The 19,929-nt window shown below is 48.2% G+C and overlaps 1 protein-coding gene and 1 long non-coding RNA gene across 3 annotated transcripts in view; one reads left to right on the top strand and one right to left on the bottom strand.

Moving 5' to 3' along the window:
• The window catches only part of cfap20dc (CFAP20 domain containing), a 28,926-nt gene extending 9,519 nt beyond the window's left edge, over positions 1–19,407 (bottom strand). Inside the window, 17 exon segments of the mRNA XM_030374692.1 lie at positions 230–291; positions 1,801–2,106; positions 4,630–5,787; positions 6,360–6,407; positions 9,930–10,108; positions 10,110–10,196; positions 12,032–12,169; positions 12,573–12,674; positions 13,279–13,393; positions 13,689–13,861; positions 16,116–16,259; positions 16,835–17,141; positions 17,322–17,436; positions 18,452–18,524; positions 18,613–18,706; positions 18,893–18,982; positions 19,127–19,407. Of these exon segments, the coding sequence (XP_030230552.1) occupies positions 230–291; positions 1,801–2,106; positions 4,630–5,787; positions 6,360–6,407; positions 9,930–10,108; positions 10,110–10,196; positions 12,032–12,169; positions 12,573–12,674; positions 13,279–13,393; positions 13,689–13,861; positions 16,116–16,259; positions 16,835–17,141; positions 17,322–17,436; positions 18,452–18,524; positions 18,613–18,706; positions 18,893–18,982; positions 19,127–19,147 (3,212 nt within the window). The 5' untranslated portion in view covers positions 19,148–19,407.
• Positions 7,033–9,134, top strand: LOC115557339 (uncharacterized). 2 transcript variants are annotated; one of them, XR_003979174.1, is made up of 4 exons: positions 7,033–7,077; positions 7,384–7,477; positions 7,811–7,877; positions 8,225–9,134. It is a non-coding gene; the product is annotated as an uncharacterized LOC115557339 (long non-coding RNA). The 2 variants fall into 2 exon arrangements; XR_003979173.1 differs by lacking the exon at positions 7,033–7,077 and having other exon boundaries at positions 7,084–7,477.
• Positions 19,408–19,929: the final 522 nt, after the last annotated feature.

Genomic DNA, 19,929 nt, shown 5'->3' with positions numbered 1-19,929 from the left:
CCGTGTGTTTACCACCGCGCCGGCCCCTTGTTATTAGCGTATTAAAGTGTATTGTGTTATGTTTGTCTCTGTCAACAACCGCTGTACTGCTGCTGGAAAGTGGGTTGGAGGGGGGGGGGGGGGGGGGGGGGGGGGGCAGCAGGGACATTGGCAGGGAGTAAAAGTATCAACACGTTGTGTACTCTAGTGGAGGAGAGCAGGGGGGGGGGGGGGGGGGGTGCGTGCTTACCTTGGGTTTGAGGACCTGAGGGGGGTCATCTCCTTCTGGTAGTAGAAGCCCTGCTGCGAAGGCTACAGGGACACAATGAAAACATTTGTGTGATGCTAGGGCTGTGTTGTTTGCTCTTATAATGGAGAATAATAGAAGTATAGTGGAAACACTGCACTACACAAGTGTCACTGTTCCGGACTACATCACTCTCTCTCTCTCTCCCTCTCTGCCTTATTTTATCTTATTGGGTACACACACAGAGCGTGTAATTCCCCGGGCGGCCTGATGGGGATGCTGTGGCCACATCCTGCGTGAGGAGGCTTCTGGAGCAGCAGCAGAGAGCTGGGCTGCTCCTCGTCGCCCAACACAGAGAACGGGCCAAACGGGGGTCTCTGAATCCCACGCTCTATGCTCTACACTGCTGTGGTGTCCATGAGGAAAGCACACACCGTGGGCCCCCAGGATAAGGACATGCTGCCACATCGTAGCGTGGCTCTGATAAAAAAGAGGGAATATTAAATGACAATTATCCCCCCCCCCCCACACACACACATACACCTCCTCCGTGTGCATTGTGCTGTTGAGCCGGGGACGTAGCTCAGTGTATTAAGAGATAACCCAGGATTACTTGTCATAGTGATAGTCCGATGGACATGTGATTCGGCTACCGATGGAGGGCTAGGGGGGCGGGGTGGAGTTGGTGTGTGTGTGGGGGGGGGGTGTGTGGGGGGGGGGGGGGGGGGGGGGGGGGGGGTCACCGTAGATCACAGTGAAAAAGAAGGGCCCGGTAGAAGGCCATGCGGGGGGGGTCGTAACGACGACCCTCACGGCTAACGGCTAACACGTCTAAATGTCACCTTCGGTAGCCCGCGGCGCGCGGCGCCTCTCTCTCTGTTCCCCTTGCCTTCGGGGGATCATTTCAAACGACCCCTTTTATAGTTTTCAGGCCATAGAGGACGCCACGGAGAATATACGGCGGGATACATCTTGGGGATGTAACAAGTGAAGGGGGGCTGAGAGGGGTAAGGGGGGGACGCGTTTCTATTTGCATTATCTTCTCATGCTGTGCACGGACCCCTACAACTCCTCGGTGACATTAAGGCAGGTGCTAGCGGAGCTAGCGGCGCTAGCGGTGACAGTCGGAGGAGAGGAGTGGGGGGGGGGGGGGGGGGAATGAGGTCAACACAATCGTGGGTGAAAAAAACCATCAAATGAAAGTGGAAGGAGAGGAAAGTGTGTCACTGGGTTCTCAGGGAGACGGGGAGGAGTACTCGGTCAAGTGAAGATGTTCTTAGACAAAAGGCCTACTTTGACTGGAATAAAGGGACCGGGGAGGGGAGGGGCCAGGGTGGAGGGGGCTGATGGAGGCCCGAGGCTGGTGGAGCAGACAGAGAGGGTGGAGGTGTGTGTGTGTGTGTGTGTGTGATGGGGGGGAAGGCGGAGAAGGTGTGTGTGTGTGTGATGGGGGGGGAAGGAGGAGAAGGTGGAGGTGTGTGTGTGATGGGGTAAAGGCGGAGACGGTGGAGGGGTGTGTGTGTGTGTGTGTGTATGTGTGTGTGTGCGCGATGGGGAGAGGAGGGCGTACGGACCGCAGGAGGGGGGGCGCCGGAGAAGGAGGAGGCGTCGTCACTGCTGATGCTGATGCTGACGCCACAGCGGTGGATCTGGGAGGCACTGAGGCCCCGGGGCCCGGGTCCCGCCCCCCCCTCCTCCCCGTCATCGCCGTCCTCCTCGCTCCCCCGGCGCAGACTGGCCAGCATGCGCCGCTCCTCCTCGTCCTCCTCATCCTCCTCCTCCTCCTCTTCGTCCTCGGCCCGCCCTGGCGGAGGGCTCGCCGCCGGCGGGCGCACGCCGCCGCTCGCGCTCCCCGCGGGCTCCTGGCTTCTGTCTTCAACCTTGAAGATAAATAAATAAACACAATGCCGCTGCTGTGTGTCTGTCTCTGTGCGCGTGTGTGTGTGTGTGTGTGTGGGGGGGGGGGGGGGGGGGGGGGGGGGGGGGGGGGGGGGGGGGGGAGTGTGTGTGTGTGTGTGTTTGTGTGTGTGTGTGGGTGCGTGTGTGGTTGTGTGTGTGTGTGTGGGTGCGAGTGTGTGTGTGTGTGTGTATTTGTGGGTGCGTGGGTGTATATGTGTGTGGATGTGTGTGTGTGTGTGGTTGTTGTTGTTTTTTAAGCGCAGTCGCTAAATTAATTAGTCCACTCTGTCCCCGCTGTTGTTGTTGTTTAGCCGATTTACACTTTAGGAGAAAGAGTGGATGTTTTCTCCGGATAAGACAAGCGTTTGGTCCCCATGTGAGCCACGGGCCATTTATTTCCATCTCTAGGGGAGGGGGGGGGGGTTAGAGGAGGACGTCCGCTTTTTTTTCCTTCTTTTAATAGAGCAGCTATCGATCGGGGAGGAGAGCACTATCGGACCGGGCTCTGTCTGACAAGCCGGCAGGACGGCCCGCTGTCTGCGATCGATGACGGTCAATGGAACCGGGGGCAGACTGGAGGGGGGGGGGGGGGGGGGGGGGGGGAAACAAGCACCCTGTCATTTCCCTCTGACAATGGGTCAATGGTAACATCCCGCCCCCCGGCCGGGTACGCGCCCGCCCGGCCAGAGATCCGGTCGGCCGAGGTATCCGGTGGCATGCGGCGGTGGCGTAGGACTAGACTGGCCGACTCCACTGCATCCACCCGTTCCTACGTTGCTGCCCGACACCGTCGCCACCCTCCTCCCCCCAGCCGCTCCGCCCATGCCCATTCCACACCTGCTACCCCCCCCCCCCCCCCCCCCCCCCCCACACCCTAGTCAAGGTGAGACAGACCTCCCACCTGAAAACCCTTCTTTCCGGGGCGTGCAACATCGGTGGCGCAGCAAACTCTTATATCCACCGAGAGGGACGGAGATGGAGATTGAGAAAGAGAGAGAGAGAGAGAGAGAGTGTGAGAGGGATAGAGAGAGAGGGAGAGAGAGAGAGAGAGAGAGAGAGAGAGAGAGAGAGAGAGAGAGAGAGAGAGAGAGTGAGAGAGGGTGGAAGAAAAAAAAAGAGACAGTGAGAGAAAAGAGAGACATTGAGAGAAAAGAGAGACAGTGAGAGAAAGAGATTAAGAGAACGAAAGCGAGAGAGATGAAAAGACAGTGAGTGAGTGAAGATAAAGAGGGAGACAGATGGAGGGACAGTGAGTGAGAGAAGAGAGAGGGAGAGACGAAGACACACATGACATGTCCTGCCATCGGGAGGCGAGAGTAGTTGCAATGTTTAACAAGCTTCCTTCAATCCCCGCCTAAATCCACTCTGCATCACTCCCAGTTTAATGAGAGCGCCAGAGCAAACTCATCCTCTACTCTCTCTCCATCTCCCTGCCCGACTGTCTCCCTCTCTCTCTCTCTTGCTCACTGTCTCTATGCTCTCTCTCTCCATCCCTCTGTCTGACTGTCTCTCTCGCTCTCAGTGTCTCTCCCTCTCTCTTGCTCACTGTCTCTCTACTCTCTCTCTCCATCGACTGTCTCTCTATCTCAATCTCTCTGCCTGATTGTCTCTCTCCATCTCTCTGCCCGACTGTCTCACTGTGCCTCTCTCTCTCTCTCTCTGTCTCACTCTCTCTTTCCAGCTCTGCCTGACAGTCTCTCTCTCACTGTCTCTCTCTCTCTCATTCTCTTCATCCATCTCTGCCTGACTCTCTCTCTCACTGTCTCTCCGTCTCTCTCCATCCTGCTCCCTCGCTCTCGCTCCCTCTCTTTCTGTGTCTGTCTCCATCTCTCTCCGTCCCTCTCAGCCTCCCTCTCCCACTTCACTCCGTGACAGGGGAGGAGTGCGTGCTCTCCGTTATTGTATATATTATATTTGATGCACACGGCTAATCAATGCCAGAGTCATTTGGTCAGAGTGCGCAGCGACGCTTTGCGCCTGCCCGTGACCTTTCCGGAACACGTTGACGCCCCAAGGTTACTGAGTCTCTCTCTCCGACCTGCTCCTGCAGACACTGGGTGAAGGCAGGGAGAGGATTAAAAAAGGGAAGCAGGCTATATTTAATCGCATGGGAACGAGACCATGTGGATGGATTTAAAACCATGAAAGCCAATCTTCCTTTTTTTTTCTCCTTCTTTTTGCTCAGTCAAAAAGCCATGCCAGAAATCGTTCAGATTTGCCTCTAAATAGACGCCGTGCAATTGGCTGGGCCAATTTCTGTGTGCGTGTACTCATGTTTACTGTCTGTTTTACCGCTGTTTGCTATTAAGTGGCGCTGAAGGTCAATCATCTTACGGCTCTGGTGGTTTTAATGGGCATATGCTCAGCATTATGCAAACGCAAGGGGTGAGCAGAGATCTTGTCGTACAACGCCTGACATCATCAAAGCCGCAGTTGATGGTAACTGATGGCAACACACAAACACACACACATACATACACAAACACACACACACACACACAAACCTTGTGCTGCACCAGTTCTCCGGGGAGGACTTCACGGAGAGAACTCCTGCAGAGCGACGCTGTGCTCCTCTGGTGCTCCTGGGCCTGGCCATCACCCACGGGACAGAGCTGTCCCTGGTTACCAGCGCCTCCCTGGTTACCAGTGCCTCCCTGGTTACCAGCGCCTCCCTGGTTACCACCGCCTCCCTGGTTACCACCTTGTCCCTGGTTACCACTGCGTCCCTGGTTACCACCGCGTCCCTGGTTACCACCTTGCTTCTGGTTACCACCGAGTCCCTGGTTACCACCTTGTCCCTGGTTACCACCGTGTCCCTGGTTACCACCCTGTCCCTGGTTACCATTGTGTCCCTGGTTACCACCGTGTCCCTGGTTACCACCGCCTCCCTGGTTACTACCGCGTCCCTGGTTACCACCCTGTCCCTGGTTACCACCATGTCCCTGGTTACCTCCCTGTCCCTGGTTACCAACGTGTCCCCGGTTACCACCGTGTCCCTGGTTACCACTGCCTCCGTGGTTACCACCGCGTCCCTGGTTACCACCGCGTCCCTGGTTACCACCCTGTCCCTGGTTACCACCGTGTCCCTGGTTACCACCCTGTCCCTGGTTACCACCCTGTCCCTGGTTACCACCCTGTCCCTGGTTATCACCCTGTACCTGGTTGACACCGGGTCCCTGGTTGACACTGTGTACCTGGTTACCAGCGTGTCCCTGGTTACTGCCGTCTCTATGGTTACCACCACTTCCCTGTCTGCCACCGGTTGGAGAGAGGCAGCGGGCGGGAGACATAATGGATGACGTCATGTGTCCCTGGTTACCACCCTGTCCCTGGTTAACACTGCATCCCTGGTTACCACCGCGTCCCCGGTGACCACCATCTCCCTGGTTACCGCCGTCTCTATGGTTACCACCACATCTCCGTCTGCCACAGGCGGGAGAGAGGCAGCGGGCGGGGGACATCATGGGGCGCTCAGCGCTCACACCAGGTGACGAAGACGATGATGATGACGATGATGATGATGGTGATGAAGATGATGATGAGCAGGAGGGAATAGGAGAGTCGGGCTGGGGTTTGGGAATTTTCAGGTGTAGGTGGGGTGGAGGGACTGGTGGAGGGAGCAGCAGCGTGTTTGCTGGGTGAGGGCTGTGGTGGAGCTGGTCCTGAGAGAAGAGAGACATGCTTGTGAATCCAAGCCTTGGCAAAAGTGGATTTCATTCAGTTGTAACGTTTGAGAGACAAAGTAAATGGTAAATGGACTAGATTTATGTTGCACTTTTCTAACCAGTGGCCAATCAAAGTCCTTTGTGACGAGCACAAACCTTTTAAAAAAAAAAAATTGATGGATGGGTGGTGCATGACGTCGAAAATTTAAAAAATGTATTTAGATTTATATCTAAAAAGAATGATTCAGGCTTTTCTACAAGAAACCCCAAAAAAGCACACACACATAACAAATCAAGGCCTCATCAGCGTCATTGAAAAAAGTTATTCCCCTTTTGTCCATGGAAGAGAGTTGTTCAATATTTGTTGGATCAGTTCTGATCCAAAAACATTCAGCAGTTTTACATGTTTCCGACAGGAAGGCTGCAAAATGCTTCAACAATCACAGCCAAGAAGCAAAGCAAAAACATACTGCAGTGGTCGAGGACAGCAGGGAGGAGTCCCTCCCTGCTGGTAGTTGTGCTCCCAGCTGACCTTACCGGGAATAAGGCTAATCAGATACTCGGCTCACCTTTTCCACCTTGAATCCAGGCCCTGCTGTAGGTCGAGGGAAAGAATCCTGCAGCGTATAATCAAAGCAAAGAGGTAAAGGAAAATCAATGCTCCCCCCTAGCAAACAGGCCAGGTGCTACAGAAGCACTCGCTTGTTTCACCCGCTGCTCTATCGCTGTGCGAGCGCGTCTGTGTCTGTGGGATAGGCGTGTTTGTAGCATTGACGAGCACGTAGTATTTATGCACAGCAAAATGGCCAGGGTTCAATCGATAAACATTGATCTAAAGCCCCATCTGTTGCATTGTTTAACAAGCTAACATTTGAATGGATTGTGTTAACGCTTTTGGAAATTAGAAAATTTCCTTGAGGATGGATTGTGTACGATTAATTGTAATACCAATCACTTAATACAAAAGGCTTGGGCTTTGAATCTCATTTTGTTTGACATTTCACTGCAACTGCAAACACATAATGGGTATGTACATTTTTGTAAGTGTATGTAAGTGGGAGTATGTGTGTTGTGTGTGTGTGTGTGGTGTGTGTGTGTGTGTGTGTGTGTGTGTGTGTGTGTGTGTGTGTGTGTGTGCGTGTGTGTGCGTGTGTGTGTGTGTGGTGTGTGTGTGTGTGTGTGTGTGTGTGTGTTTGTGTGTGTGTGGGTGGGGCATTGCATGCTCGTGTCTGTGTGGGCAGTGGGTGCACACGTGTATTCGAGTGTGTGCGCACGAGGGCACGCTGGGTAAGTCTGTGTGTGTGTGCGTATGTTGCCGCCTGATTGTACGTCAGATAAAAACGCTGAAGGTGTTTATCAATATCTGCGTAGGTGACATTTGCAACGCGAGCAAAGGGTGATGAAATACGCTGAATTGTTGCCCTGTCTTTGTGCCTCTTCCGCCACATTAAATCAACAATGTGTTGCTGGGGGTAAAACTAAACGGATACTGCGCTTCAGTTGTAGCCTTCAAAAAAAGTGAGGACATAAAAAGGCCAGCTACACGGAAGGCCCATAGCCTTGGAGTGCCTTAAATATTTCTCTCTGTTTAAGAGCAACACCAAGTGACGCAACACCTTGAAAGAAAGACTTTGCTGCAAGTTGGGGAACTCACAGCTGGCCACGGAGGACTTTGCATCGCGCTAAAGTAAGTAAGCCACAAGTGTCAGATGTCAACCAGCCGCAGGGCCGCGGATGCATCACAAATTATGTATGAAAGCAAACAAAGACGGCCAACAGAACTCCTTTTAGCCACCAGCGGCGTTCTGAGGCCACTCATAGTCAAAGACCCTACTGCAGGATTTAAAGGCACATGCACAATAGGTGGCAGCCTTCCAGCTTACGACTGCTACCTCACTGTGTGCAGTGCGTCTCCTGCCCAGTGTGCTATGGTTTATATTGCTGCTAATACGTTTTCTTTGATCAAATGAACTGATTATATCACTTGCATGGGGTTTGTAATGCCCTTCCTCTCTTTCAGACTGTACTCTCTCATTGTATTGAATTTTCAACGTATTAAAGGTAGCGTTTGGTCTACTACCTCCAAGGTAGGTCACTATTTTTCAGACTCAATGCCACAATATGTTAGAGATTTTATTTGATCTTTGGAGTCCATCATCTATTTTCTCTGTGTCCCTTTGTATTCACGATACAAATGATCCAATAAATCAGACGGCAGTAATGTCTGAGAGACATTCATCACAACACATTTCTCTACAATTGAATAGCACTCTTTACAATTACTCACAAAATCTCTTTTTCACCTTCTATGATGAGTGTGCAGATCTAACTATTCACCTATTCAACAAAGTATACAATGAAAAATGATATTCACATTATGAGCCATCTTCCATCCAAATCAACAACTCTACCTCCATTCTTCATGTATTTTCAGTTGCAATTGCAGGCTCAACACATCCACCGGCGATTGCCTAGCAAGTTTCCGCTCCCCCTCTCCCTCCTACCAAGCCTGCCCACAACAGGCTAGGGCACAGCTGGCTAGACCTGCTTGGGCCACCCTTTGACCTGATCCAATCAAATCTAAAAGCATTCGTCCTTTGTATTGTTACACACGAACGCACTCTTTTTTTTACCCTGGGAAGTGCGTCATATTCTGAGAGCAGGCCATTTCCTGTTTCATCAGGTCTCAGAGCGATCCCCTCCGGAGCCGGGTTCGGAGACGCTGTACAAGAGGGGAACAGAAGCAGCGGGCCGCTGGGCTCTGTCGGGCACACAGACGTTCATAATGCAGGCAACGGTTCCCTGCTATTAGGAGAGAGTGACCCACGCTACAACCAAAAGGTGTTCAAATGCTCCCTGTGTCCGGTTCGGTGTATTATATGTATTCACATATGCATTTGTGTGTATTTAATGTAGGATGGTATATATATATATATAGACTTATGTATATATTGAATAGGATTTTATGTCTGTTTGCAAGCTTGTGAGAATGAATTATCAGAGTTGAGTTTGTTCTGTGATGAATATGTTGTGACCCTTGGGGGTCAGAATATACAGAGCACACAAAAGTGGAAACTATTTTTCCTTCCTACTGAAATGGCAATTTAAACTCCTGTGAATGTACCCTCGCTCATGGTTAATGGAGCAATACTTGCACCTCCTGAAAAACAGCACACATAATGATACTAGCCTGACATTGACCGTGGAAAATGTATTTACACACTGGCCACAATGGGATTTGTTATCACATGTTGGAAGGTGAATTAAGGTGTGTACTTGTGTGGTTGTGCGTATGTGTTTGTGTCTGTATGTGTTGTGTTGTGTGTGTGTGTGTGTGTGTGTGTGTGTGTGTGTGTGTGTGTGTGTGTGTGTACGCGTGTGTGTGTGTGTGTGTGTGTGTGTGGTGTGTGTGTGTGTGTGTGTGTGTGTGTGTGTGTGTGTGTGTGTGTGTGTGTGTGTGTGTGTGTGAGAGAGAGTGTGTGAGGGTGTGTGTGCATGTATATTTTGTGTGGGACTCGTCTGTAAATATGGAAAAGTTTTGCTCCAAACCACTTGTATTTCTGAGGAACTACTAAATGACTTCCTCAATTTAAAACATAGGAAATGACTGTTACTCTGAACGTAATGGCCATTCTCTGACTGCCCCCTATTTTACCTTCACATTAAAGTAATTCGCCTGTATCAAAATAAACAGTCTACTCTGCAGTGCTTTGAAACGGCAAGTTTGGAAAAAAAAATGGCTAGAATGAAAGGTCTAACGACGAACAGGCTGAATGACATTGGAAGCATGTGTGTGTGTGTGTGTGTGTGTGTGTGGTGTGTGTGTGTGTGTGTGTGTGTGTGTGTGTGTGTGTGCGCATTTTTTTGTGTGTGTGTCTTGTCTGTGTGTGTCAATGCACTCATATCTGTGTGCATGTTGGTGAATATGTGTGTGTTGCGCATGTTAGTGTCTGTATATGTGCACGCATGTGTATGTGTGTGCATGTGTGTGTATCTTTTCTGTGAGTGTCAATGCACACACATCTGCGTGTGTGTTTGTGAGTATGTGTGTGTCTGCGCATGTGTGTGTCTGTATGAGTGCACGCATGTGTATGTCTATGGGTTCGTGTGTGTGTATGTGTGCGCCTCGTTGCACCCACCTCATCGCTTTCGCTGCCTACGAAGTCATCTTCCAGTTGGGGTCCATTACGCCTGCGGGTTTCAATCAGCAGCTCGGGGCCCCGCTTCGTCTGCATCGGCCCCTGGTCAACACCTCCCTGGCCCCGCCTGGCCGAGTGAGGGGGAGACGTGAACCTGAACACCTCCGCCTCTTCCTCCCCTCCCCCCCCCTCCGAGAACGAGCTGGGGCTCGCACCCTTCGTCACCCTCATCATCGTCATCATCACTCTTGCCGAAGGAGCCAGACCCTGGGAGCGACCCGGAAAGGAAGAGAAAAAAAAGTCATTCTCCAGGCAGGACTGAGATGGGGGCGACCCCTTTGGGATGGAACTCGGATCCTGGGAAAGTGATATAGTGACAGTGGAACACAGGAAGTACAGCCATAAAATAAATAACAAATAGGAACTAATTGATAGATTTATATATATTTTTTTTTTACATGACTATTTCTGATTCAGAAGATGTAACGAAAATCATACACAATTTCATATCACCTTAATCGTGTTTCGCATTAATACTAATTCTGGAGACATTGCCAAACCGTCATGAAATAAATGAAAACATCATTCTGAATCAGAATGCACGACAACAAGCCTCTTGCTCTGGGGACATGACCGAATAGAGAACAATAAAGAAAATCGAATTACAGGCATAATTCTCCAGTATCCCTCTCCGTTTCTCCATCACCACCTCCTGTTAACGAGCACAAAATATGCAAATACAGCTCCAATACAATATGGGGTATTCAAATGTATTATCGCGGTGAAAGGAAGAGCATCACTTCATGCTACATCGATGTTATGCACTGTGTTTTGTTAAGAGCACTGCAGTGCAAACGCTTTAATGAGATCTTGCCACCGTGGAGGGAGAGAACTGAAACAATACTAACGCGACACCACTTCAGGTCTGAAAAATGTAGCGCAACGTCACGTATCCAAACAACCTGAGTTATCTTTTGGCAGAACCGCGGCCAAACTCAGTAATATTATGGGAAGTAAGACTAGTTCTGCGGCAAGATGATCGTTCCCAAAGTGCTGCGGATGTCTGAAAAAGAGACACGCCAACCGAATCAACAATGCACATTTTTCTTTTTTCCGCTAGACAATAACAAGCCAGGCGCTGCCGTCAAACAAAAAAATCGGAGAAACTCCCAGTAATGGACCGGAAAAAGAAAAAGAAAAAAAAAAGAGAGATCCTGCAGCAAAATCAAACATGTGAGAACCACTCGAGCTCTGATTGAGTGAACTCATTTCCACATCTTGAGATGTATAATCACTTTAATCACTGTGTAGCGAGGCCCGGGGCCCAGGAGCTACCCTCTGACTTTTACTTAATGTGCCGCATTACCATTAATGGACTCCACTGCTTTCTGTCTGTGGGCAGAGAAGCTGCGGCGACGCTCATCGCCATGGGGACGCGGCCCTACATCATTATCAGAGCCCGGGCGGAGCCACTTGGGCCAGGATAGCGGCATATACTTGATCTCAACCAGTGCTCCGGGCTTCCATATGGGTTATTCAAAGTGATGTTTAAAAAAAGCAAATGTATGAGATGAGGTCCGTTGCGGTCATAATTATTAGTTCAGAGCCTATGTTGTAGTTAAGCCTTGTTGCCACAACTCAAGCTGCTTTGTGTGTGAATTAAATATATTGCATCATATTTTCTAAACGCGCATTCTTAAAAAAAATGCAACATGACGTTAGACTGAGGGCTGATTTTCACTCGGCTCCTTCACCCACTTAAAGGATCCCTATTCCACCAGTGGGATTAGCCATCACAAGCCAAATTTCAATATCTACCCTACCGGGACCTGGTGACATGGTGTCCACCCTAAATGTACGCCGGATACTTCACTCCCCCAGCTCATCTAAACTGTTCCTACTGGTAGGCTGGCCACTCCCACTTGTGATGTCACTAGGTCACAGGGCAGGGTAGAATTGGAAAGGCCTGTAATGGCTGATCACACTCACACCTGGTGGTAATAGAGGGGCCCTTTGATAACCCAATCTCTTCTGAGGCCGGGCCTGCTGTATGGTTGTCTGTGCTGCTTAGTCCCCCTGTTGCCCGGATGAGAGAGGCTGACCTGCTGTTTGAAGTCCTCTCATCTCGTCTGCCTGCGTCAGAGGTTGGCCGGAGCCGCCTGGCTCGCTGGGCGGCCGACCTGCCCTCTCCCCGGCCTCCCCCCTCAGGACGGCGCGGGCCGCGGGCCCTGTACCTGTGGCTGCTGACCCAGAACCAGGGAGTCCGGTGAACCATATGCACACAGCGCCGCGAAGCACACTGTGTTACAGACAACCTGCGCAACCACAGAGAGGCACACGCACTCACAGGCAGGGACCAGGAAGCAGGGAGACTGCTAAACCTTCATCCACGCGGCGTACAATGAATTAAAGACACACACACACACACACACACACACACACACACACGTGGACACGCACTCACACAACCATGATCACTCACACAGCACGCACACATTTGCACACTGTGCACTGCGCACACCCACACACACTTGCATGCTCACACGCAAACACACTCAAATATACATAAATGAATGCACATGTACACACACACTCTGTCACCTTCGCCCCTACAGAATAAACTACATAATGCATTTGGCTCACCTGACGACAGGGTTTTTTTCCATCCGGCGGTAGGAAGCCGCAGCTTTTGTCTGCCAAGTGCTCTGTCCTGTGGGGGGAGGGGCTGCAGGCCGCCCGTCCTGCCTGCACAGAGCACTTCCAATGTGAGCGACGCTTTGATAATATGCATAGAAACCATAGACGCGAATTATCCGTCAGTCACTCACACTCTTGTGAGTAACTCGCCCGATGCTTATTATGTGCACGGGCAAATCATAATTCATAAAGGCATGTCATTAACTCAACTCCTTACATGCATTCCAAAATAGAAATTATATGGCTTGCTCTAATGCATTCGGTGGAGAGGTGTTTAATGGTGGCTTTGCATTCAATCATAATTGAAAAAGGGACATTTCGATTGTTGGGTTATGTGATAAAAATGTACTAGAAAAAACAGTTGTGTGTTTGAAATTGAATATCTATATTTATATGCATATATGTATATAATATATATATAATATATATATATATATATTATATATATATATATATATAATAATATATATATATATACATATTATATTATATGCATATATATCATATGCAAAGATATGATATGACTAAATAATAACCGGCTTTAAAGAGATTCCCATCACATCGTTTAACAATCCAGAATATAGTATGTCTCGGACCCCATGACAAGAACACAACGTTGTTGTTGACGGAAGTCCCCGTATGTCCTCCTCACCTGTTACCTCGTCCTCAAAGGCGTTTTTGGTATCGCAAGGAGTGGCGTCTGACAACCTCACACTTATGTCTCTGGCGGCCTGGCCTTGGCTTGGCAGAAGGCTGAGTTCGGAGCCCTGTGGTGAGCGAGGTATGGGGAGAGACCGAGATGAATCTAAGGTCACTTCACAACGTACAAAAGAAGTCTTGACCCATTGAGATCAAACTGAGAGACATAATAGCATATATCAGAGGATATTATCGCTGTAATAGCATGGCACCAGCGCTGAGGTCCACCCGGTACATATCTAAGTATATCTTACTCCGAGCCAGGGTGAACAATGCCTTTGCCCACTCATTGGCACGCATCAATAATTTACAAAACAAAGGATCAAAAAATGAAGGTAAGTAGCAAGAGGACACTGCATTCACCCTCGCGTGCATCTCCTCTCGGGATCTGCTTCTCTTCCTGGCATGTTGAGGATGAGGAGGAGGAAGTGGAGGAGGGGGCCGCGAGACCCGGGTGCCGAAGGCTACGTGGGACGCAGAGGAGTGTTTCCGGGGAACGGCTGACCCCCCTGCTGAAGCCGGGGAGCTGTGTCGACCTGCGGAGACATTGGCTTTGCTTTTGGATGTTTTTCATGCTAATAGGGAAGCAGTGCATTTAGGAACACATCAAGATTCGGCTATCTGGAGAAAATATGTGGAAGAAAAAGTTGCTGGGCCCAAACTTTAAAATTGTAAATTCAAAGCCAGTGATGCAACAATTTTGTTTGAAACCAAACACTCATTAAAGAGGAACAAAACCTTTTGGCACTGGGTCCATTGAGAGTTTAGTACAAAAACAGCTTGGGCTTTGTATACTTCCTTAGCAATGACTCTTTAGGAATTTCTGTGATAGGCAATTCATGCTATTTCTGAGAATTCGAAGGGCAGAGAGTATAATGAACTTTAAAGACAAGTAAACAGAAGTATTTGGCAATAACCATAAAACAACAGGATTACATCATTTTCTTTACATCCCAATTTACATGACCTGTAGCTCCTTCCAATTAATGCATTAACCTGCAACACATGTTTTCATTATTTTTTATGTTATATTCCTTGCTGTAGTGTTGTGTTTACAGTGTGCGGATGTTGAGAATGTACTGCTTTTGTATGCTTTTGTATGCTTGTGTGTTTACGTGTGTGTATAGATGGTGTGTGTGTGTACGCTTGTGTTTATTTTTGTGTGCATGCTTTCTGTAACGCTTTATATTCTCCATGCAACAAACAAATGCGCCTTGGCAGTTAACATTATGCTACACTACCTTTGTGTTGTTGTCACGATGTGAAGTAAGGCCAACGTTGTTTGTTCATTTGTATCTTTTCAGTGGGAATTTTTTCACCCTTTCCTTTGTGTATCATCGTGGCCTTCAGATGAGGCGGGTCACTTCACATTTCTTGAAAGGCACAAGCACCCTGGGAGCTTGGGTTGGTTTTAAGTCCCGGATTATCAAAGCTATTATCACAGGGATATTAACAGGGTTTAGACTAGAAAAGCAAAGGATGAAGAGGAGGCTCAGCCCTTGCGCAGTGCTGCGTGAATGACTGAGATGGAGGTGGGGAGGGTGACAGTGGGGCCGACAGGTGGTCGGGGGTGGGTGATGATGGCCTTGACCTGATAGTCTTCATCTGCCCAAGCCCCCCCCCCCCCCTCTCCCCCGATGGGGGCTGTCACACCTCTGCCCTGAACGGCCAGAGGCTCCCTGAGTGCTGGCTGTCAGAGACTGAACTACCAGGGACAGAGCTCAGATGCTCTGCCTGCATCCCAATGAACCTTGTTTGATGGGTACAATGAATTTAGAGAATCTTCCCGTTTTGGACCTATTCTGTGTGAATCATCGTGTAAAATACAGCAGCAACAACCTTTGAACGATCAGAGTCTGTAGAAGAACTCCGTAATTATGGAGAAAGAAGAAAAGGTCGTGTTAAGGAGGAGGACCCTGGGTGTAGAAAACGTGCTTCTTAGCATATCGCAAATCGTAATTATTTGCTCCATCTCGACAGAAGCACTGCCCTCCTCCGACAGAAGAAGCCGAGCTGAAGCGCCAGTATTCATTACGATGTTAGATTGCAAAGCCCACTTTAATAGCAATCTGACTAATTATTATTAGGCTGTGTGTTATGCTAATAGCGGAGCCACTCGCGATGTTTTGCGACCTCGGCTCCCTTCCATGGGCACTGCGGCGGTGACTCAACATGAAGGAGACAGCTGTCAGGACACATAAAATATGTGCCGATAAGAAAGGCCAAAGGAGGCAGAGGGAAAAACACTGGGGCAGAATTACTGGTGCTTGCCTTTGTGTTATGAGCAGATAATTACTGTTTGTAAGTAAACCATTGGAAACGGGGAATCATGCCCAAAAATCGCTCGCATTTGTCAAGGCTGGAACAATCGCTTGCTTCCAGTGTTTTAGGCACGTGGTGTGGACAACATCGCCCGGGGACTGCAGATGAAAATATACTTATAACTATCTGTGGTGCAATATATGTATTGGGCACAGTCCCTGGGAAATAGAAGTATAAATGAATTCATTATTTTTCTTAAGACAGGGCATGTTAGTCACGCTTTCGGTTTCCACATCAATGTATATGTGCCAGAGTTAACTAATGAGCTAATGTGTGAACATTACTTTTACATCACGAGTCAAACCATCATCATAAGAACGGTACCACCGGTCCACTTCGCCGGTTCACGGTGGGCAGGGTTCGTTGTCTTCCAACGCCATTGGAAGAGCGGTTCTATTTTTCCGTCTTCTATTAGCCTGCAAGAGTGACCCATTTCTTGTGACGACACCGCACTCTGCCGTTACCCACCAGAGTCGGAGTTCAGGAGTTTAGTGGCTGCCGTCTGCCGCGCCCCCTCCATGCTGAACACCTGGGTCACGTGGCAGACGTCTTGTGGGAACCGGCAGCTACGTGGGATCACCTCCCCCAGGCCAAGCTCACTGAAAAGGCTGTCTGCAGGCGGACACATAAAGGTAGGACGGGTGAGAGAGTGCTCTCTGGTTCTATTCCTGTGCGGCTGCGGTCCGTTGAGCAGACGCTTTTGTCCACAGCGTTGTTTCAAAGCAGGTTGGGGCTGAGGCATCTTGGTCAACGACGTCTACAGGTTAGGCTGCGGACATCAGGGAATCTAACGCAGTCACTCTCCTCTGGGAGTCAAACACCCTATCCTGACCCTCCAACACTGTAATGAAACATTGATTATGAAACACATAATAACACTGCTATTCTGTGCTGCGAAGCCAGCCGATTCGTGAACTGTGTAGGTACGGATACTAATGTGCAATATTGGGGTTAGACAAAATGACTACTGTGAAGATAAATCGACCGCAGAAAATAGGCAATTATGTTGTTTATTTCCTTCCCGCCACACACCCACACGCCTCCGGTATCTCAGCCGGCAGCACACCAAAGGCCAAAGGTACAAAAAACATAACGACTGGGTGTAAGCGCCTCTATGACCTATATTCGCTTTGCCTCCTGCAAGTTTCTCTCAAGGTCAGAGCGAGGTGTGTTTAAGGTTGGGAGTCAGGGTGAGCGCCGACAATAAACCGCCAAATGTCTATCATGGTGTCCACATGGGCTTGGTGTTTGGGGTGCAACATTTAGGATGACTAAACACATGTGTTGCATGCATTGAAGCGTTTTGGAATCTCCATTTGCCATACCACCACATTTGCCACCACCGTCGGAGGTGTCTGTCGCCTCTGTTTTCATGGTGAAGATCCTCCGTATTTTACAGTTGGCACACACGGCGATGCTATCCAGGGTCCGAAAGACAGCCGTCTTGAACAGCTCGGCCGTAAAGGACACAAGGTCGATGCACAAATTGCTCCACTGTGAAAATAAAGGCAACATTACGTTTGTGGTAAGAAAACAGCTCAATGTTTTATTATGAGGTAGGGGCTGTAATCACACAAAAAGGAACACTGTTTTTGTTTTATTGGATTTTTGGGGTATTTGCTGCGACCCAGACGGCCTGATATGGGGCGTCGAGGGAATAGGTTGAATACTCACAATGTTTTGTTTCAGTGAGACAAAAGGTATCCTTGCATGCAGAGGTGTAGCGGAGAATTCTTTATGCACCGTTGAGAAATATAGTCTCTTTTTGAGATGTGTTGAATCGCTTATTCTGTTGATTAAGAGGAAACAGGGGACGAGTGGTGAAAGCAAAACACTTTCCAGGACCCCAAGAGTTCAGGAAGTGCGGAGGTCCCTGTGAAAAGTTTCTCCAAACATTGCATTATTGATGAAAACAAATCTCTTTAATGAATCTTAATTCAATTCATAATTTAAGAGGGCCTTTTAAACATGATTTTTTTTTTTCACACCAAAGGCCACTTGGATGCAGTGTTCTTTTGTTTGTTGTTTTGTTTTCGAGATACATTTGGGTTAATATTCTAACGACGATGAGTTCAGTTTGACAACCTCTAACCAAAAATCTCAGTTCTCGCAGTCACAAAGTCACAGTAAGGTGGGTCTGTCCTGTGGCCCATAGCTAGCTTCCCTAAACACCACCAATTGCTGTAGTTGGGTTATATAATCAAAAGCACATAACAATAATACAAATCAATGTCATAGCTTCAAACATATAAAAAATAACATATTGGTATGCTTTCGGGATCTCAATTGGATGAATGTAGTTTTGTTGGTATCAAGGTGTACTGCCTCATAGCCATATAAGTCAATAACATCCATTGGCCAAGGAGCCATATTGATGAGGGGGAGCTCATGACTTCCATTAAAATATTTATGTTAGAACCCCAATGAATAATAATACACATTTGAAAGAGAGTATAAATATCTAATATATATTTTAAAAAACAAGGTCATGAACTTATATTTTATACATCACCAAAAGCTCCATGTTAACTTGGCTGCTTGGCTATACTTGTGGTTATTGATAGCAACCAGGCAACCATGGAGGTAAAAAAAAAAACGAACCCACACACACACACACACACACACGAACACACGCGCACACAGACACCACACACACACACACACACACACACACACACACACACACACACACACACACACACACACACACACACACACACACACACACACCACACACACACACAGTCACACCAACAAACCGACGTTGGGAGTCTGAAGGACCATGGTAGTGCTTTTGTACTCACATGAGCTCAATGGAAAAGTCTCTGCATTCAGGAATATTCACCTGAAGAACTAGGAATCGTTGAAGGAGTCCAACTAACACAGAATAGAATATAGACTGAGCTGGTAACACTAAAAAAAAAAGTTTCGCAAGTGTAAATAAGAAAGTCACTTGTGAGCTTACGGGTTGTTTTGCCGTCCTCTGGAATTAGCATTTTAACTGTTTGGCTGCTGCCTTCCACACAGTAAACAAATCCTTTCACTTCTTTATCAAAAATCTATGGAAAAAAAGAGAAACAATCAAAACAACAGAACAAGGAACACAAGCACTAATATCTTTAATTCCGCCTAATTCTATCTAAGTGGACCTGAATGCACATGTCAATCATTCTGACAGCTGTGAGAAAGGCTTATTGGGCATGCTTTCATGTGTATTTACCGAGGGATAGACATGATGAACTCACTTTCTTTATAGAAGCTGGAGCTCCCTGAAGTTTCCATTTAGCGACAGGGTTATTTCCCTGCGCACTGAACACTTCCACTACAGCTCCACCCTGGGCAAAACAGAGACGCCGCATAAAGCAATACACGCATCATCTTAACGTGGCATTAACGAAGCGTCAGGCACAGCCAGCAGGGAAGAAATCTCACCATCATATACAACGGCTTGGAGCTATACTATTACGACGGGCGCCTACCTGATAATTATTTTTGAACATTGTCTTCAGCTAGCCTACATATGACAACATATGTTGGCTAACAAAATAACGACCAAAAACTTTCATCCCTGGATTTGAGTGGTTTCAATGTTTTGAATATTCTTGCAAGTACGAGCGCTTCACACAATAGACTTGGCCCGACGAAGTAAAAAAAAAAGAAGATATCTCAAATGTCAAAAGCAAGGATGGGTGACTTTTTACAGCTACACGTGTGCAATTTCAAAAGTCTAGCATGAGCTCCGCTGGCGCAGCCTGTTCGGTTTGTTGTGTTTTCCTCAGGTGGGATTGCCGTGGTTACCAGTGCAACGGTACTGGTTACCATGGTTACAAGGTCACGGTATCCCTAGCTCGAGACGCTACTTTCCTACCTCGTTATAATTTTACAGAGGAAGTTGGAACATATTAATTACCTTCAACTTTCTGACACGGTTTGAGTATTTATTTTGATTTGTTAACATAGTTCAATTTACAAGTAGTGGTCAAAACAATAGAACATAGTTGTGTTCACATAAACCTGTCTGAATTCAACTTCCTCGAAATCCAAATAGCTGCATAATTTTCCTTGTTTGGAGACAGCATTCTAGACAAATTGCAGCACCTGCTCTCACGGGGAGACATTGACATCTGCTCATGTAAATTCTTTGCAGCCTGACAACATCTGACCCATTATCTTTTCCGTTTCAACTTCAGTATTGTGTTATCTGGATGAGAGCAGCTTTCAATCAGCAAAGTCTACTCGTCATCTTTCATTTTCTTTTTGTGAACTGTAGTGATCATGTATA

Source organism: Gadus morhua, chromosome 13 (genome assembly GCF_902167405.1).
Source record: "Gadus morhua chromosome 13, gadMor3.0, whole genome shotgun sequence".
Lineage (NCBI taxonomy): Eukaryota > Metazoa > Chordata > Actinopteri > Gadiformes > Gadidae > Gadus > Gadus morhua.
This window is presented reverse-complemented; position numbering and strand designations above follow the sequence as displayed.